This window comes from Sinocyclocheilus grahami, unplaced genomic scaffold, assembly GCF_001515645.1.
Source record: "Sinocyclocheilus grahami isolate Dianchi unplaced genomic scaffold, SAMN03320097.WGS_v1.1 scaffold900.1, whole genome shotgun sequence".
NCBI lineage: Eukaryota > Metazoa > Chordata > Actinopteri > Cypriniformes > Cyprinidae > Sinocyclocheilus > Sinocyclocheilus grahami.
The window spans coordinates 90953-110977 of NW_015506079.1; the positions used below are offsets into that span (position 1 = coordinate 90953).

General features: G+C 35.9%; 1 protein-coding gene across 1 annotated transcript in view; it reads left to right on the forward strand.

Annotated features, from left to right (window-relative positions):
• Positions 1-20025, forward strand: part of LOC107563972 (NACHT, LRR and PYD domains-containing protein 3-like) — a 77442-nt gene that overhangs the window by 10355 nt on the left and 47062 nt on the right. Inside the window, exons 5-9 of the mRNA XM_016248937.1 lie at positions 1716-1886; positions 5142-5315; positions 8321-8494; positions 10466-10639; positions 11767-11940. Coding sequence (XP_016104423.1) covers positions 1716-1886; positions 5142-5315; positions 8321-8494; positions 10466-10639; positions 11767-11940 — 867 coding nt within the window. The remainder of the gene's footprint in view (positions 1-1715; positions 1887-5141; positions 5316-8320; positions 8495-10465; positions 10640-11766; positions 11941-20025) is intronic.

The following is a 20025-nucleotide window of genomic DNA, read 5'->3' on the forward strand; positions in this document are numbered from 1 at the left end:
GCCATGTTGAACATCCAGTGGTCAGTATGAGAGAATTGTACTCAAAGCACCAAATTTTAACTGCTCTAACACAAGATACACAAATTTGCATGGTCCTGTCAAGCAGACAAAAACATGAACATGATGAATAGGACATGTGGCTTTGCATGGTTAAATGACATACAGCTGTTATCACTTAGGGTGTACTCACTTTTGTTGCCAGCTATTTTGACAATAATGGCTGTATGTTGAGTTATTTTCAGAGGACAGTAAATCTGTACTGCTATACAAGCTGCACATTGACTACTCTAAAATATATCCAAGTTTCATTTCTATAGTATTGTCCCTTGAGAAGATATACTAAAATGGTTGCTGAAAAGTGAGGAGTGTACTCCCTATATACGATACGTATGTATATATATCAGGGCTGTCAGTCGATTAAAACTTTTAATCGAATTAACTACATGGTGCGGCGATTAATTAATCTAATTATTCGCAAACTAAATTTGGCTGTGAAAATACCCACAAAAGATTATCTAAAGCTATTATTGTGTTAAATGAAAAAGTAGCAAGTAGACGTTACAAATAGTAGCTTTAGAAATAAATATTCTATTTGATTTAGCATAAAATGTATTACACATAAATGTTTAGGCTACAACGGCCTAACGTAAACTATGGAACATAAAAGAAGATCATTTGAGAAGAATCTCAGCAATGAAAGTCATTGGTAACCAAAACAGTTTTGTTACCAACAGTCTTCAAAATACCACCTTTTATGTTGCGCAAAAAAGTAAGTCGTTCAGGTTTGAAACAACATGAGGGTGAGGAAATGATGATAGATTTAAAAATAAAATGGTGAACTATCACTTTAATGTTATTTATGTATTTTTTTGTAGCCTAAATGAAATGATACTCTAAAGAAGAAACTAAAACTGCCAGCAGGTGGTGGCAGTAAATGTCTTAATTTGATTCGTTCAAACGGCTGATTCATTCATGAATGAAGTAAACGGCTCTCTCTATGAATGGGCCATTGAATCATTGGTTCACACGATTCGTTCAAAAAGAGGATTCATTTCAGAAACTAAGCACTGCTATTGCTCACAGATGCACAACAGTTTTGTCGTGGTCTTATAGGTAATATTTTCGTTGGCAAAACTGAGCAAAAACACACAATATTGTGTTTAAAATATAACACAATATTAACTTCGTATTTTAATGAACTGTTTGTGTTTTGCTGCTGTGATCACTTATCATATGATATAAATATGAGACTCATACAGGGGCATTTTTGGCCCAATATCTTGAATTTTAGGGCATACCTGCATTTGTGGAGTTGTTGCCCTGCATCATATTTGTCATCAGTCAACTGTATGGACTGTAAGATGATGTACAGGTCTGGGGGCGGGGCCAGTGTGTTAACTGTGTTAAAATATTTTAATTGTGTTATTTCTTTCATAGCAATTTAATTAAGTTTACGCGTTAAACTGACAGCCCTAATATTCCAGACTTTCTGGAGTATCAGTAGTACAAAGTACTGGCTCCTTTGCATGTCAAAAATTGCATTGTAGCCACTGTTGAGCATGTGAACGCAATGACCATGTTTTTTCTCAATACTATGGAGCTAGCACTTTCATATATATAATTAATTGTCATTAAAGCTATAGGTGAAAAAATATATTTAATATTTGTGTTTAGCAAGTGTATGTACGTTGTAATCTTATTTATTTCCCTTGCAGGCTAAATGATTGTGGCTTAACAGACAGAAGCTGTTCAGCTCTGACTACAGTTCTTGGATCAGATACCAATCTGAAAGAGCTGAACATGAACAATAATAATCTGCAGGATTCAGGAGTGAAGCTTATCTGCACTGGTCTGGAAAATATAAGGTGTAAATTAGAGATACTGAGGTAAGTTGTCTGAATAGAGAGAAAAAAATATATATATGCAAGGTGAAATGCAGACTTTGATAATGAACAGACTGTATGTTGTGCACAGAGATACTCTTAGATTTATGCCATGGTGTTCTTTTCTGATTTGATCTGTCATTGACTTTGTCCTAAACTAATGTGTTCTGCTATACCATTTACACAATGTGTTTGGTTATGTTTAAGGGGGAGTAACTGAAATAACTTATATTTGATGGTGATCTCATGTAAATCTGTTATTTGTAAAAGGTCACGTGTATTTATTTCCATATTGTATAAAGGCTCATACTGACAGCAAGCATCTGGTAAACTTCACAGGTTTCACTGAAAGAGCGCAAACTCGAGGGAGCACAGTAATTCTGACTAAAATAGTTTATTTTGATTAAGTATTTGTTGTTGACAATTTTAGGTTAAAATTGTACATGTTGCACAATTAATGTTTTTGAGTACAATAACTACAAAGGGACTATAGTATGTATTTGGATTTAGAAATCTGTATAGACATAGATCAGGTGTATTCAATTAAAGTTCCAAGAGGTCCAGTCTCTATATTTCCTTCCCGGCGGAGGTCTAGACAATACGTTTTTGGAGTAGTTATATACATTTTCATCTGGAAAACAGTTGAAAACAGTTTACTTTGTAAAAGGAAAAAAATAACCTACACATTCAAAATAGTCATCACAGATGAGGATATTGGGTCATGAGACCCAAAGCTGTGGTTTCTGAGAATGAAAAATATATATACAGTGGGGCAAAAAAGTATTTAGTCAGCCACCAATTGTGCAAGTTCTCACACTTAAAAAAATGAGAGAGGCCTGTAATTTTCATCATAGGTATACCTCAACTATGAGAGACAAAATGAGAAAAAAAAAATCCAGAAAATCACATTGTAGGATTTTTAAAGAATTAATTGGTAAATTCCTCGGTAAAATAAGTATTTGGTCACCTACAAACAAGCAAGATTTATTTTATACATTTTTTTTAAAAAGCCCTCAAGTTGTGTTTGGGTCATTTTGACCTGGAGAGAATTTTCTTTCTCTCGAAAATGCTACTTAATGTTATTGCATTGGACTAAGATTTACTGACTTTGTTCTTCACACAGGGCATAACTACTTCCACCGCAAAATTTTTTAATTTTCGTTAAACATTTTTTTATGTTATTCAACCTTGTTACTCTTGTGGTGTTCCCGTTAAAAAATGTCCGGTCTACAAAAATAGCTTATAAATCTATTGTTATGAAATATTATCTCCAAATATTGGTATACATCTTTTTGTCAGATTGTTTTCTTTAAAAAAAAAAGTAGGACTGGTTTTGTATTTATTTTTGGAACTGATTTTTTGAAGGCCTCATTAATCTGAGTTTACGTACTTTTGAGTGATAAAAGCATTATTTGTGGATAATTTTGTCAATATATATATATTTAAAAAATGCACTGTTTTTCACACTAGCATGCTCTAATGTTTAACCAAGAAATTTGGTTTGAAATGCTTGTATCTTGTAAAAAACAATAGCACAAAAAAACACTTGTAGTGTTCCTGGTCAAAAAATTACCGGCCCACAAAAAAATAGCTTATAAAGCTATTGTTGTGCTATATTTTCACCAAAAATGGGATTCAATCTTTTTGTCAACTAGTTTTTTTTTCAATTAGGACTGGTTTTGTATGTAATTTTGATATTGACTGATTGTAGGCCTTATTGATCTTAGCTTTCTTGGTCAAAAATGAAGAAAGTGTTCAATGGAGAAAAACAATATTTATGAACAAATTATTGACAGAACTATAAGACTATCAGAGGAAAAAATAAAGACAATAGTTACACCCCATTTTTTCATAAAGAACAAACAAAATTGTAATTAGTAGAGTTTTATTTCTGAAACAAATCAAACTAATAAAAAATAAACAGCTTACATACCAAACTCTTTCATTCAAAACTACACCATCATTGCTTAAATAAAGTTTCAATACACTACTAGTTTAAAATCACAGTATAACTTAATTTGTGTAAGCCTATGAAACACACCTATATATCTCGTAATTACAGTTTAATTTACATTAAATACTAGCTTCAATGACAGCCCCACTTGGCGCATGCGCATTAAAATCCAATACTGCGCATCTTCGTCAAACATCCAATACGTATTGGATCTGATCCAGCTACGTCATCATGCTGCAGGCTGCAGCGAGGACAGACTCAAACAAAGGGGAAACTGGAGGCGGCCCATTCAAACCAGCGCAGATTCGGCTACACAAGGAGCTTAAAATATCATCTTATTGTGATGTTTGGCCAGAATCGACGTAATACAGCGCATCGACGCATATCCGCTGCCACTGCCAGACAAAAAAAAAAGATGACAGCTGTGGTTAAACGCGAGCGGACTGGACAGAAACGAACGTCAAAAATGCTCGCGTTTGCAGCGCACACTTCTTATCAAAAAAAGGATAAGGATAAAGGATTGTTATATATTTGCTTCAAATATATACTAAAATATCTACTACTGTTGAGTCAGAATTCTGATCAGTCTGTTATAGCTGCTTATTATGCCACAGAAAGGAGGGTGAGATCTGGTAGAAATAATATATTTAAAAGGGAAAAGAGGAGGAAAAGAGTTGTTGAACAAAAGATTAACAAAGGTCTTAGGGGTTTGGAACGACATGAGGGTGAGTAATTAAAGACAGAATTTTCATTTTTGGGTGAACTATCCCTTTAAGATAATATGCGACAAGATTAATATATTGTAGTGTTTTTTAAGTGGTTGGATTGCTTTGATTTAGCTTTCAACTTAGTCCCAACAAAACACTTCCTGTAGGTGTTTATAAGTGTTTTACACCCGTGAGGGAATTTTGGCCAGTTTGGACTCTCTCCTTACAAAACCAGTTTAACATTTCTCAGCTTTCCAAAAATAAACTGTACGTTTCATGTCCTGCCAACAGCAATGGGGTGTAAGCCTAGACTTTAATTAGACCATTCCAAAACTATTTTTGCTTATATGTTGCTGATCATTCTGATTAGATCATTTAAACCTTGAAAGTGATTGTAAGCTAGAGATACTAAAGTGAATTGATATGTAACAGTTCAAAGTTCTCTTTTTTTCAGTTGTCAGGTTTGTTTTGCAACTAAGTTTGAGCTCACTTGTAAAAGGAACAAAATATAATTTACTTTAGAAATGTATATTGTTTAGGTAATTTCTATAATAACTGATTAATTAGTTGAATGTTACATTTTCAATCCTGTTCTAGACTCTCAAACTGCAGTATCACTGAAGAAGGTTATACAGCTCTGGCTTCAGCTCTGAGATCAAACCCTTCACACCTGATAGAGCTGGATCTCACAGGAAATGATCCTGGACCATCAGGAGTGAAGCAGCTCAATGATTTACTACTGGATCCAAACTGTCAACTGAAGACACTGAGGTGAAACTTGATGAAATAATACAACAAATATATGATGTGCAGGCTTAGTTTATTTTAACTATACAATAAACTAGAACATTTATTGCATCAAAATGATCAGATCAGATGCTGCATGTTCTGTTGTACTGAAGAAATGTTTTTATGTCAGTTAGTCTTGTAGTCTTAGTCTTCAAAACCAGAAAACTACACTGCAGCATGTTCATGATCGCCAGCGTCTTATGGAAATCAGTGTTGCATGTAAATATCATCCATTACCAGTGACTACTGAGAAGCTAAGAGGCCTTTGTTTACTGCGGAAGCCAGACCGTGAAACCGCAGCCTCGCCTACTGCTGCTACCCGCACAAGGAAGCGCCGGAAGCTGTGTGAGAGAGGATGCAAATGTGGCAAGCATGGAGGCATACGAGCTAGGCTAAAGGCTAACGTCTCGGGTTACTCATGTAACCATGGTTTCCCATTAGGGAGCGAGATGCTGCGTCCCCCTCTTGAGGACACTCTGGGGAATGCTGCCAGCAGGGCCGGTGTCTGAAGCATGTGTAAAACAACTCCAATCCTATTGGTCCATGTAGCCCGTGATTTCATAGGCGGGTACCCGTAAGTATAAAAGGGCACCTGCTGAATATGTTACCAACTCAGTTGTCTGAGGAGACATAAACAGGCAGTCTGAAGACATGGCGAGGGGACGCAGCATCTCGTTCCTTCTCGGGGAACCATGGTTACACGAGTAACCCGAGACGTTAGCCTTTAGCCTAGCTCGTATGCCTCCATGCTTGCCACGTTTGCATCAACACAATAATCCCACAACAGCTCATCAACAAATTAAATCTGCTGAGCCTTAATACCTCCATCTGTAATTGGATCCTGGACTTTTTAACTGGAAGACCTCAGTCAGTCCGTGTCAGCTGCAACACCTCCAGCACAACCACACTGAGCACAGGTGCCCTACAGGGCTGTGTGCTCAGCCCGCTGCTCTTCACGCTGCTGACTTACTACTGCACTGCCAAGTTCAGCTCTTCCCACATCTTCAAGTTTGCAGATGACACAACTGTGGTTGGTCTCATCAGCAACAATGATGAAACACCCTACAGGAAGGAAGTGACGCAAATGGTTGAATGGTGTGGTGCAAACAACCTGTCCCTCAATGTGAATAAGACAAAAGAGGTTGTGATGGACTTCAGGAGACGCTCTGTTGACGACCCCCAATTGACCATCGACAGCTCGACTGTGGAGGGTCAGCAGCACTAAATTCCTGCGGGTGCACATAACAGAAAACTTCACCTGGACCACCAACACTACATCACTTTCCAAGAAGGCACAACATCGGCTCCACTTCCTTAATAATAAATAAATGTGACTGTTAGACTTTGTTTTCAAGTATTTATGTATTTGTGTATTTAAATGTTCAAATAAAAGTTTTACAATAACTACAACTGATTTTAAGAAGAATACAATTTTTTTTTTTTTTTTTTAATCTTAGCAGTTGTAATCCAATCGGCCATTAGTTCCGAACTGAATTGAATCCTGCTTCATCTTCTCGTCTGCAGGTTTTTGAGTCCTGCTGCAGATGATGCCTGTCAGTATGTGACTGGAATTGTGGGTAAAAACCCGTTACTCCTGAGAGAGCTGAATCTGAGTGAACAGAAGCTAGGAGACACACGAGTGAATCAGATTGCTGCTCTACTGCAGGATAAACACTGTAAACTAAACGCACTAATGTGAGTATTGTTAGTGTATTTAAAATGTAACTTTACTTTTAATAATATTACTGTTCTTGATAATATTTCCTCATTTGTTAGTCAGCAGTTTTTTTTCTTAGCTCATATCTACACTCATATCGGTTATCGGGTCCGATACTGTCATTCTTTGCTGGTCTTTTTTAAAAAAAAATTTTTTTAAGTCTTTTAATTTTGTAGTATATATTTATATTTAAATAGTTTTTCATAAATTGATTTTTATAACAATACAAATATCAATTTGTAACATTTTAACAGATTTAGTGCTACACTTTTATTTGATCCCCACTAAATAATGTTTTTTTAATGTCTTTCTCCATGTTACCTGCGTCCAGGTATCGCTGTTTATTTGTCAGCAAAAGTCTGCAAAAAGTCTGGATGACACAAAACACATTAGTTGATCATCATAGATCTGAATCATTGTTTTTTTTCTTCTGTCTTCAGTCTGTGTGATTGCAGTATTACAGAGAAACAGTGTCTCATCCTGACTTCAGCTCTGAAATCAAACCCATCACACTTGAGAGAACTGAACCTGAGCAAGAATAAACTAGGAGACTCTGGAGTGAAAAGCCTCAGTGATCTACTGATGAACACACAATGCAAGCTGGAAAAACTACAGTTAGTATCATTATACTGTACAGCAGTTACAGTGAGATTAAAATTTATTGTTTAGTTTAAGACCGCTGGGTTCATGTCACATCATTTCTAGCGCTGCACTTTCTGGCATTTCTCCATCTGAAGAAAGATTCAGAAATACTATGTTTGTATGTGTATCTGTAGAAACAGCTGAAACTTGCTGACATCTGACATATTTGCTGTGAAACAAAGCAGAAGTGACAACAGACTAAAATCAGTCTAACAAATGACAGTAGATTATTCTAACAGTTAGATTTTCACTAAACTTTTATTAAGGGAAATGTGTATTTAGTATATTTTTATATTTAGCGATTGTAAACCACTCTAAAATGGCTTAAACATATTTGATGATTTTCTTGCATTAAAAATGTGAAAATAGACCATTGAATTTAGTTAATTTTTCTATTGTTACTATATTGATTCTATATATTAATTTACATTGGTAAAATTCACTTATTTGTTGACTGAGGGTGGGTCCAGACTTGGAATTGTAACTTGTATCCTCAAATGCTACCCTCTCGATTTGTTCGTTCATATGTTATAAGTTTCCATGATTTTGCTTATGTGTTAGTGACTGTATGGCGTTTACTTGTGATGTATCAGGGATCTGATTCATTCTGTTCTCGTTCTATCTTCAGTCTGTGTAACTGCAGTATTACAGAGGAAGAGTGTCTCATCCTGACTTCAGCTCTGAAATCAAACCCATCACACCTGAGAGAGCTGAACCTGAGCAGGAATAAACTAGGAGACTCTGGAGTGAAAAACCTCAGTGATCTACTGATGAACCCACAATGCAAGCTGGAAAAACTAAAGTACAATTAAAGTTTATTTATTTGAAGAGAACAGGTCTTAAGTTATATTGTTTATAGCAGTGCACAGGTGTGCACTGTTTTTTTTTTATCTTGCAATTAATTGTTTAATTTCCAGCATTTGATACAATGCACTGATTGTGTATATGCACATATCAGACTTTTATCAGTGGAGTCATTACATATATAGTTAAAAAGAAAGAAAGAAAGAAAAAAAGAGAGAAAGAGTACCTTTAAACATACTGAACTAATATGACTCAAAACAGGCTATTGGAAACTAAATGCTGTAGTTCTCAATAAGATGATCACTATAGACCAATTTCAGTGTTTGCAAACAATGACATTTTTTTGTGGGCGGGGCCTATCTGGTGGCAGAAAATGCCAGGTTTAGTGTAGCAGTCTATGCAAGCCATGGAATAAAAGAATAAAAAAGGTAATTTTGAGTTTATATGTCAAAAATCTGACTTTTTTTCTTGCAATTCCCAGATTATATCTCACAATTTCGGTAAGAAAAATCAACTCGTCATTCTATTTTTTTTTCCCCTCGGCTCAGAATCATGAGTTTATAAACCTATACTTCCGGGTGTTTTTTTTTCCCTCAGAATTGACAAACTCGCAATTGTTGAGTTGAATCAAGTTATAAAGTTCCAACTAAGAGATATAAACTTGCATTTGCAAGAAAAAAAAAGTCAGAATTGTAAGATAAAATAGGTCAATGTTATGTAAAATATTATAGGTTTAAATAGTATTTCATGCTTTAACTGTAGGGCTAATACAATATGTTCCCTGTGTGAATATTATGTAGATATATCGTTTCAATCAAATGTATGCTTTAAAAGTATGGTAATCATAGCAGGTTTCATCAATAGTTTGTCCGTTTAAACATCTGTGTTTTGCTTTAAATGGCATCTTTGATGACAGTATTATATAAAAATTATTTGCATTCCGATTCTGACATCCAAAGGCACAACAATCAATTTTTTCTTTTATTGCATCGATTTTACCCGTTTACCTCAACTTGTTACAAGTGTTTTTCTGCCACCACACTGTGGTTAAAGTGATGGTAACTGTGACGTCTACTCCAAATTGGTCTATAGATTAATTGTTCTTTCTCTTTCTGTCTTCAGTCTGTGTTTATGTAGTATTACAAAGAAACAGTGTCTCATCCTGACTCCAGCTTTGAAATCAAACCCATCACACCTGAGAGAACTGAACCTGAGCCAGAATAAACTAGGAGACTCTGGAGTGAAAAACCTCAGTGATCTACTGATGAACACACAATGCAAGCTGGAAAAACTAAAGTAAGTATCATTATACTGTACAGCTGTTTACTGTTTAGTTTAAGACCGCTGGGTTCATGTCACATCATTTCTAGCGCTGCACTTTCTGGCATTTCTCCATCTGAAGAAAGATTCAGAAATACTATGTTTGTATGTGTATCTGTAGAAACAGCTGAAACTTGCTGACATCTGACATATTTGCTGTGAAACAAAGCAGAAGTGACAACAGACTAAAATCAGTCTAACAAATGACAGTAGATTATTCTGACAGTTAGAATTTCACTGGACTAATGGTACTTTTCACTAAACTTTTATTAAGGGAAATGTGTATTTAGTATATTTGTATATTTAGCGATTGTAAACTACTTTAAAATGGCTTAAAAAATATTTGATTTGATTGATTTGATGATTTTCTTGCATTAAAAATGTGAAAATAGACCATTGAATTTTGTTAATTTTTCTGTTGTTACTATATTGATTCTATATATTAATTTACATTGGTAAAATTCACTTATTTGTTGACTGAGGGTGGGTCCAGACTTGGAATTGTAACTTGTATCCTCAAATGCTACCCTCTCGGTTTGTTCATTCATATGTTATAAGTTTCCATGATTTTGCTTGTGTTAATGACTGTATGGCATTTACTCGTGATGTATCAGGGATCTGATTCATTCTGTTCTCGTTCTATCTTCAGTCTGTGTAACTGCAGTATTACAGAGGAAGAGTGTCTCATCCTGACTTCAGCTCTGAAATCAAACCCATCACACCTGAGAGAGCTGAACCTGAGCAGGAATAAACTAGGAGACTCTGGAGTGAAAAACCTCAGTGATCTACTGATGAACCCACAATGCAAGCTGGAAAAACTAAAGTACAATTAAAGTTTATTTATTTGAAGAGAACAGGTCTTAAGTTATATTGTTTATAGCAGTGCACAGGTGTGCACTGTTTTTTTTTTATCTTGCAATTAATTGTTTAATTTCCAGCATTTGATACAATGCACTGATTGTGTATATGCACATATCAGACTTTTATCAGTGGAGTCATTACATATATAGTTAAAAAGAAAGAAAGAAAAAAGAGAGAAAGAGTACCTTTAAACATACTGAACTAATATGACTCAAAACAGGCTATTGGAAACTAAATGCTGTAGTTCTCAATAAGATGATCACTATAGACCAATTTCAGTGTTTGCAAACAATGACATTTTTTTGTGGGCGGGGCCTATCTGGTGGCAGAAAATGCCAGGTTTAGTGTAGCAGTCTATGCAAGCCATGGAATAAAAGAATAAAAAAGGTAATTTTGAGTTTATATGTCAAAAATCTGACTTTTTTTCTTGCAATTCCCAGATTAAATCTCACAATTTTGGTAAGAAAAATCAACTCGTCATTCTATTTTCTTTCCCCCTCGGCTCAGAATCATGAGTTTATAAACCTATACTTCCGGGTGTTTTTTTTTTTTCTCAGAATTGACAAACTCACAATTGTTGAGTTGAATCAAGTTATAAAGTTCCAACTAAGAGATATAAACTTGCATTTGCAAGGAAAAAAAAGTCAGAATTGGAAGATAAAATAGGTAAATGTTATGTAAAATATTATAGGTTTAAATAGTATTTCATGCTTTAACTGTAGGGCTAATACAATATGTTCCCTGTGTGAATATTATGTAGATATATCGTTTCAATCAAATGTATGCTTTAAAAGTATGGTAATCATAGCAGGTTTCATCAATAGTTTGTCCGTTTAAACATCTGTGTTTTGCTTTAAATGGCATCTTTGATGACAGTATTATATAAAAATTATTTGCATTCCGATTCTGACATCCAAAGGCACAACAATCCATTTTTTCTCTTATTGCATCGATTTTACCCGTTTACCTCAACTTGTTACAAGTGTTTTTCTGCCACCACACTGCGCGCGCAGCTTAAAGTGATGGTAACTGTGACGTCTACTCCAAATTGGTCTATAGATTAATTGTTCTTTCTCTTTCTGTCTTCAGTCTGTGTTTATGTAGTATTACAAAGAAACAGTGTCTCATCCTGACTCCAGCTTTGAAATCAAACCCATCACACCTGAGAGAACTGAACCTGAGCCAGAATAAACTGGGAGACTCTGGAGTGAAAAACCTCAGTGATCTACTGATGAACACACAATGCAAGCTGGAAAAACTAAAGTAAGTATCATTATACTGTACAGCTGTTTACTGTTTAGTTTAAGACCGCTGGGTTCATGTCACATCATTTCTAGCGCTGCACTTTCTGGCATTTCTCCATCTGAAGAAAGATTCAGAAATACTATGTTTGTATGTGTATCTGTAGAAACAGCTGAAACTTGCTGACATCTGACATATTTGCTGTGAAACAAAGCAGAAGTGACAACAGACTAAAATCAGTCTAACAAATGACAGTAGATTATTCTAACAGTTAGATTTATACTGGACTAATGGTACTTTTCACTAAACTTTTATTAAGGGAAATGTGTATTTAGTATATTTGTATATTTAGCGATTGTAAACTACTTTAAAATGGCTTAAAAAATATTTGATTTGATTGATTTGATGATTTTCTTGCATTAGAAATGTGAAAATAGACCATTGAATTTAGTAAATTTTTCTATTGTTACTATATTGATTCTATATATTAATTTACATTGGTAAAATTCACTTATTTGTTGACTGAGGGTGGGTCCAGACTTGGAATTGTAACTTGTATCCTCAAATGCTACCCTCTCGGTTTGTTCATTCATATGTTATAAGTTTCCATGATTTTGCTTGTGTTAATGACTGTATGGCATTTACTCGTGATGTATCAGGGATCTGATTCATTGTCTTTTCTCTTTCTGTCTTCAGTCTGGGTGGATGCAGTATTACAGAGAAACAGTGTCTCATCCTGACTTCAGCTCTGAAATCAAACCCATCACACCTGAGAGAACTGGAGCTCAGTGAGAATAAAATACAAAACACAGGAGTGAATCACTTATGTGACGTACTGAAAGATTCACACTGTATACTGGAGAGACTGAGGTGAGGAACATTCAAATACAAGAATCAAAATACTTAAAATCACTTCAGCGGTTTAAACCAGCACACTTTATACTCAAAATCTCATAATGAGTCCGACTTCACATTATATTTGAACTGTACAAATTTTTTTCACCTTTATATTTTGTGATTTGGTGTAGAGTTGATCAATAATGAACTGATTAACCGTTAACCAACAGCAAAAGTTTTTACCAATTAGTAATATCAGTTAAATGGTTTAAAAAGTCAATTAAGTAATTTAAAAAATAAAATTTTTAATTATTTTAGAAACTTATGTGAGAATAGAGAAAAAATTAGCTTAAAAAACATATTAGGTGAAATGCAGACTGTGATAATGAACAGACTGTATGTTGTGCACAGAGATACTCTTAGATTTATGCCATGGTGTTCTTTTCTGATTTGATCTGTCATTGACTTTGTCCTAAACTAATGTGTTCTGCTATACCATTTACACAATGTGTTTGGTTATGTTTAAGGGGGAGTAACTGAAATAACTTATATTTAATGGTGATCTCATGTAAATCTGTTATTTGTAAAAGGTCACGTGTATTTATTTCCATATTGTATAAAGGCTCATACTGACAGCAAGCATCTGGTAAACTTCACAGGTTTCACTGAAAGAGCGCAAACTCGAGGGAGCAATTCTGTAATTCTGACTAAAATAGTTTATTTTGATTAAGTATTTGTTGTTGACAATTTTAGGTTAAACTTGTAAGTTGCACAATTAATGTTTTTGAGTACAATAACTACAAAGGGATTATAGTATGTATTTGGATTTAGAAATCTGTATAGACATAGATCAGGTGTATTCAATTAAAGTTCCAAGAGGTCCAGTCTCTATATTTCCTTCCCGGCGGAGGTCTAGACAATACGTTTTTGGAGTAGTTATATGTGATGAGATCTAGGAAAACCCAACACATGGTGAAATTTTACCTTTTTTAGATTTTGATACCATATGAAAGCTCGGTTCAAGCCTTGTATCCTCAAATGCTACCCTCTCAATTTGTTCATTCATATGTTATAAGTTTCCATGATTTTGTTTATGTGTTAGTGACTGTATGGAATTTACTCATGATGTATCAGGGATCTGAGTCATTGTCTTTTCTCTTTCTGTCTTCAGTCTGTGTAGATGCAGTATTACAGAGAAACAGTGTCTCATCCTGACTTCAGCTCTGAAATCAAACCCATCACACCTGAGAGAACTGGAGCTCAGTGAGAATAAAATAAAAAACACAGGAGTGAATCACTTATGTGACGTACTGAAAGATTCACACTGTAAACTGGAGACATTGAGGTCAGTAACATTTACATACAAGAATCAAAATGCTTAAAATCACTTCAGTGGTTTAAACCAGCACATTTTATACTCAAAATCTCATAAGGAGTCCGACTTCACATTATATTTGAACTGTACAATTTTTTTTCACCTTTATATTTTGTGATTTGATGTAGGGATGATCATTAATTAATTAATAGTAGGAAAACACAACACATGGTGAAATTTTCCCCATACCCATTTTATTTTGTCCATAGCTTGAACGTAACAAAAGTTATGGCTATCTGAATTTGGCAGATAGCTATGATTTTCAGGAATGGAATTTTGAGAAAAATGGGTTTAACCCCTTAACTGTCACCGTCCCACCTGGCGGACGCTTTGCGCTCTTTTATTTTGTTGTCCTTTTTCTCTATCAAATATTTTCGTAAACATCATAAATTATATATCGTTTGAAAGCTTAGAAGCCCAAGATTCATCCTTTGATGCCCTTAGTGGGTGGTATCAAGTGTCATATTACAAAATGCATAACGGTCTTTTACAATCAATTATAATCTTGACATAAAACATATAATTAGAAAGGTCTGAGTCTCAAGATTCCATATTGGGGGTTATTTTGTGATAGAAGTAATATTGACAGATAAATCAAAACATTTGTGACAGAAAAATGCATCAAAAATGTGGTATAACGCCCTAAATAAAATCTCAAATCAAATCACCACAACACATGTGCCTTAGTGAGTGAAATTATTGGGAGTGTGCTCCAGACAGTGCAGAAACAATTTACATATAAACATACAGACTTCAACAGATGACAATGTGCAATATACACATACATATACTCCGTACACACAGTGTACTATTATATATACTTAGTTAGCACTACACATTATACACAGTATGTACATACTTAGTTAGCAATACACATTGTACACAGTATGTACACATTCTACATTATGTAGACATACAGTGGGTACAGAAAGTATTCAGACCCCTTTAAATTTTTCACTCTGTTATATTGCAGCCATTTGCTAAAATCATTTGTTAATTTTTTTTCCTCATTAATGTACACACAGCACCCCATATTGACAGAAAAACACAGAATTGTTGACATTTTTGCAGATTTATTAAAAAATAAAAACTGAAATATATGCAAAGGTGCAACAGATTATACATGAACTGGATACCCAAAATGTCATGGATGTGCATTGGATGGTATCCAGTGATAGCAGATGGATTACTGTATTAAATGCAGTGTGTATGTATAGTCCAGTATTGAACCGAGTTGGAGTTAAAGTGCAGTGTGTGGCATACCGTATGTGGGAGTATGCTATAGGGTGTATTAGTTCTGACTGTTCATTAGTCTGATAGCCTGGGGGGAAAAGCTATCCCTCAGTCGTCTTGTGTTGGATCGGATGCTGCGGAGAGGTCTTCCTGAGGGCAGCAGAGAGAGCTGTCTGTGGGATGGGTGGCTGGAGTCATTGATGATGCTTCGGGCTTTCCTTATACACCGCCTGGTGTAGATGTCCTGGAGGGAGGGAAGCTCACCTCCAACAATGTGGCGGGCAGTTCGCACGACTCTTTGCAGATCTTTGCGATTGCCAGCGGTACTATTTCCAAACCAGGCAGTGATGCAGCCAGTCAGGATGCTCTCCACAGTGCAGGTGTAGAATGTTCTGAGGATGCTGGGGCTCATTCCCAACTTCCTCAGCCGTCTCAGGAAGAAGAGGTGTTGATGTGCCGCCTTCAGCACTGCAAAAGTGTGTGTGGACCATGTGAGATCCTCATTGATGTGAACGCCGAGGAGCTTAAAGCTGTTTACCTGCTCCACAGGTGTCTTGTCGATGGTGATGGGTGTGTGTTCTCTGCAAACCTCAGTTGTTTTTCATATCAACTTCAAATTTGGAACGTAACTTATTTAGACATAAGGCTTTACTTTTTTTTTTTTACTTTTTTTTTGAAATTTTAGAATAAAACCTGTTATGTAAAATATTTGTTTTATATCAAATCTAATAAAAAATTGTACAGTGCATTTTCTTTACAGTAAATTAACACTAGAACCGCCATGGGGCAAATTTTACCCATTTACTGTTTTTAAAACGTACATAAAAGATTTGTAATAAAGCATTCAAGTCTCCCAGTCACTGACTTTTACTAAAATTGTGTGATTTACTATCCCCTGTTGTCAAAAACTTTTTAGATAAAACCAGATAAAAAAGAGGCATTTACCTAAAAGCGCCAGCACGGGTCAAATTTACCCGCTATATAATGCCTGTATGTTCGCGCTGTCATTTTCGTGCCGCTTATGTTTTAATATAGTACATTAGGCAACGCCTTTCATTCACTGAATTAGCGGTTATCAGTTTAATAAATAAAGACAAAATGAGTAAAGGAAGGCAATTTATGAATGCTGAAGAGGTATAAGAAGCATTAAATGCCATGAGCAATTGAAGTCTGATGGTGGGGAGATAAGTAAAGTGTCCTGTCGGCTCAGCATCTGACAGCGATTAATATATCATATTTAGACGTTTTATCCTAATGTTACTCATAATTAATTGTTCATAATTTTGATTAATTATTTAATTTTTGTTTTGCCATTTCTACTGTTTATTGTTTGCTTCTGTGTTGCTATTTATTCTAGTCTGCCTGTTTCCTGAAGAAGAAAAATCCGATCTGATGTAATAAATAAAATCTTTTTTTTTTTGATTACCCGAAGTTTATTGGCGTTCTTCTTGTTTAATAATGTAAAATTTCTTGTAAAAATTGAATAATGTACTATATACAGTGGGGAAAAAAAGTAGTCAGCCACCAATTGTGCAAGTTCTCCCACTTAAAAAGATGAGAGAGGCCTGTAATTTTCATCATAGGTATACCTCAACTATGAGAGACAAAATGAGGAAAAAAAAATCCAGAAAATCACATTGTAGGATTTTTAAAGAATTTATTTGCAAATTATGGTGGAAAATAAGTATTTGGTCAATAACAAAATTTCATCTCAATACTTTGTTATATACCCTTTGTTGGCAATGACAGAGGTCAAACGTCTTCTGTAAGTCTTCACAAGGTTTTCACACACTGTTGCTGGTATTTTGGCCCATTCCTCCATGCAGATCTACTCTAGAGCAGTAATGTTTTGGGGCTGTCACTGGGCAACACGGATTTTCAACTCCCGCCAAAGATTTTCTATGGGGTTGAGATCGGGAGACGGGCTAGGCCACTCCAGGACCTTGAAATGCTTCTTACGAAGCCACTCCTTCGTTGCCCGGGCGGTGTGTTTGGGATCATTGTCATGCTGAAAGACCCAGCCACGTTTCATCTTCAATGCCCTTGCTGATGGAAGGAGGTTTTCACTCAAAATCTCACGATACATGGCCCCATTCATTCTTTCGTTTACACGGATCAGTCATCCTGGTCCCTTTACAGAAAAACAGCCCCAAAGCATGATATTTCCACCCCCATGCTTCACAGTAGGTATGGTGTTCTTTGGATGCAACTCAGCATTCTTTCTCCTCCAAACACGACAAGTTGAGTTTTTACCAAAAAGTTATATTTTGGTTTCATCTGACCATATGACATTCTCCCAATCCTCTTCTGGATCATCCAAATGCTCTCCAGCAAACTTCAGACGGGCCTGGACATGTACTAGCTTAAGCAGGGGGACACGTCTGGCACTGCAGGATTTGAGTCCCTGGCAGCGCAGTGTGTTACTGATGGTAGCCTTTGTTACTTTGGTCCCAGCTCTCTGCAGGTCATTCACTAGGTCCCCCCCGTGTGGTTCTGGGATTTTTGCTCACAGTTCTTGTGATCATTTTGACCCCACAGGGTGAGATCTTGCGTGGAGCCCCAGATCAAGGGAGATTATCAGTGGTCTTGTATGTCTTCCATTTTCTAATAAGTGCTCCCACAGTTGATTTCTTCACACCAAGCTGCTAACCTATTGCAGATTCAGTCTTCCCAGCCTGGTGCAAGTCTACAATTTGGATGCTCTCCACAGTGCAGGTGTAGAATGTTCTGAGGATGCTGGGGCTCATTCCCAACTTCCTCAGCCGTCTCAGGAAGAAGAGGTGTTGATGTGCCGCCTTCAGCACTGCAAAAGTGTGTGTGGACCATGTGAGATCCTCATTGATGTGAACGCCGAGGAGCTTAAAGCTGTTTACCTGCTCCACAGGTGTCTTGTCGATGGTGATGGGTGTGTGTTCTCTGCAAACCTCAGTTGTTTTTCATATCAACTTCAAATTTGGAACGTAACTTATTTAGACATAAGGCTTTACTTTTTTTTTTTTACTTTTTTTTTGAAATTTTAGAATAAAACCTGTTATGTAAAATATTTGTTTTATATCAAATCTAATAAAAAATTGTACAGTGCATTTTCTTTACAGTAAATTAACACTAGAACCGCCATGGGGCAAATTTTACCCATTTACTGTTTTTAAAACGTACATAAAAGATTTGTAATAAAGCATTCAAGTCTCCCAGTCACTGACTTTTACTAAAATTGTGTGATTTACTATCCCCTGTTGTCAAAAACTTTTTAGATAAAACCAGATAAAAAAGAGGCATTTACCTAAAAGCGCCAGCACGGGTCAAATTTACCCGCTATATAATGCCTGTATGTTCGCGCTGTCATTTTCGTGCCGCTTATGTTTTAATATAGTACATTAGGCAACGCCTTTCATTCACTGAATTAGCGGTTATCAGTTTAATAAATAAAGACAAAATGAGTAAAGGAAGGCAATTTATGAATGCTGAAGAGGTATAAGAAGCATTAAATGCCATGAGCAATTGAAGTCTGATGGTGGGGAGATAAGTAAAGTGTCCTGTCGGCTCAGCATCTGACAGCGATTAATATATCATATTTAGACGTTTTATCCTAATGTTACTCATAATTAATTGTTCATAATTTTGATTAATTATTTAATTTTTGTTTTGCCATTTCTACTGTTTATTGTTTGCTTCTGTGTTGCTATTTATTCTAGTCTGCCTGTTTCCTGAAGAAGAAAAATCCGATCTGATGTAATAAATAAAATCTTTTTTTTTTTGATTACCCGAAGTTTATTGGCGTTCTTCTTGTTTAATAATGTAAAATTTCTTGTAAAAATTGAATAATGTACTATATACAGTGGGGAAAAAAAGTAGTCAGCCACCAATTGTGCAAGTTCTCCCACTTAAAAAGATGAGAGAGGCCTGTAATTTTCATCATAGGTATACCTCAACTATGAGAGACAAAATATGTTTATTAGTGTGCAGATATGTTATTTACAAAGTGTGCAGTTTAATATAAATGGGCGATGTATAATTATGAAAGATGAATTGTTCAGGCTGAATATAGCCTGTGGGAAAAAAAACTCTTCTTGTGCCTGGCTGTTCTGGTGGTCAGTGCTCTGTAGCGCCGACCAGAAGGCAACAGTTCGAAGATTGAGTGGGCTGGGTGTGAGGGGTCCAAGGTGATTTTTTTAGCTAATATAATTATATAAAAGCTTTAAACACAGCTCCAATGATCTGTTGAAGATCTGTGTGAAGATGGGGGCCAGTTGGTCAGCACAGACTTTTAAACAGGCAGGTGAAACACCATCCGGGCCTGAAGCTTTTCTAGATTTCTGCTTCCTGAAGACCCGGTTCACATCCTCTACACAGACCTTAAGCACAGGTTGAATGGTGGGGGAGGGAAGGAGGGGGGTTGCAGGGGTGGTAGGTGAATGTGTGAAGTGCAAATCAGAGCAGATGGGGGGCGGTAGACTATCTTTTTCAAATCTGCAGTAAAACACATTCAGATCGTCAGCCAGTTGTTGATTCTCCGCAAACTGTGGGGGTGGTGTCTTGTACATGGTGATGTTCCTTAGACCAGTCCATACTGACGCTGGATCGTTTGCTGAAAGCTCTTTTCTCAGCTTTTCTGAGGAGTTTTTTTTAGCCACTCTGATCTCCTTTGTTAGTCTGTTCCTGGC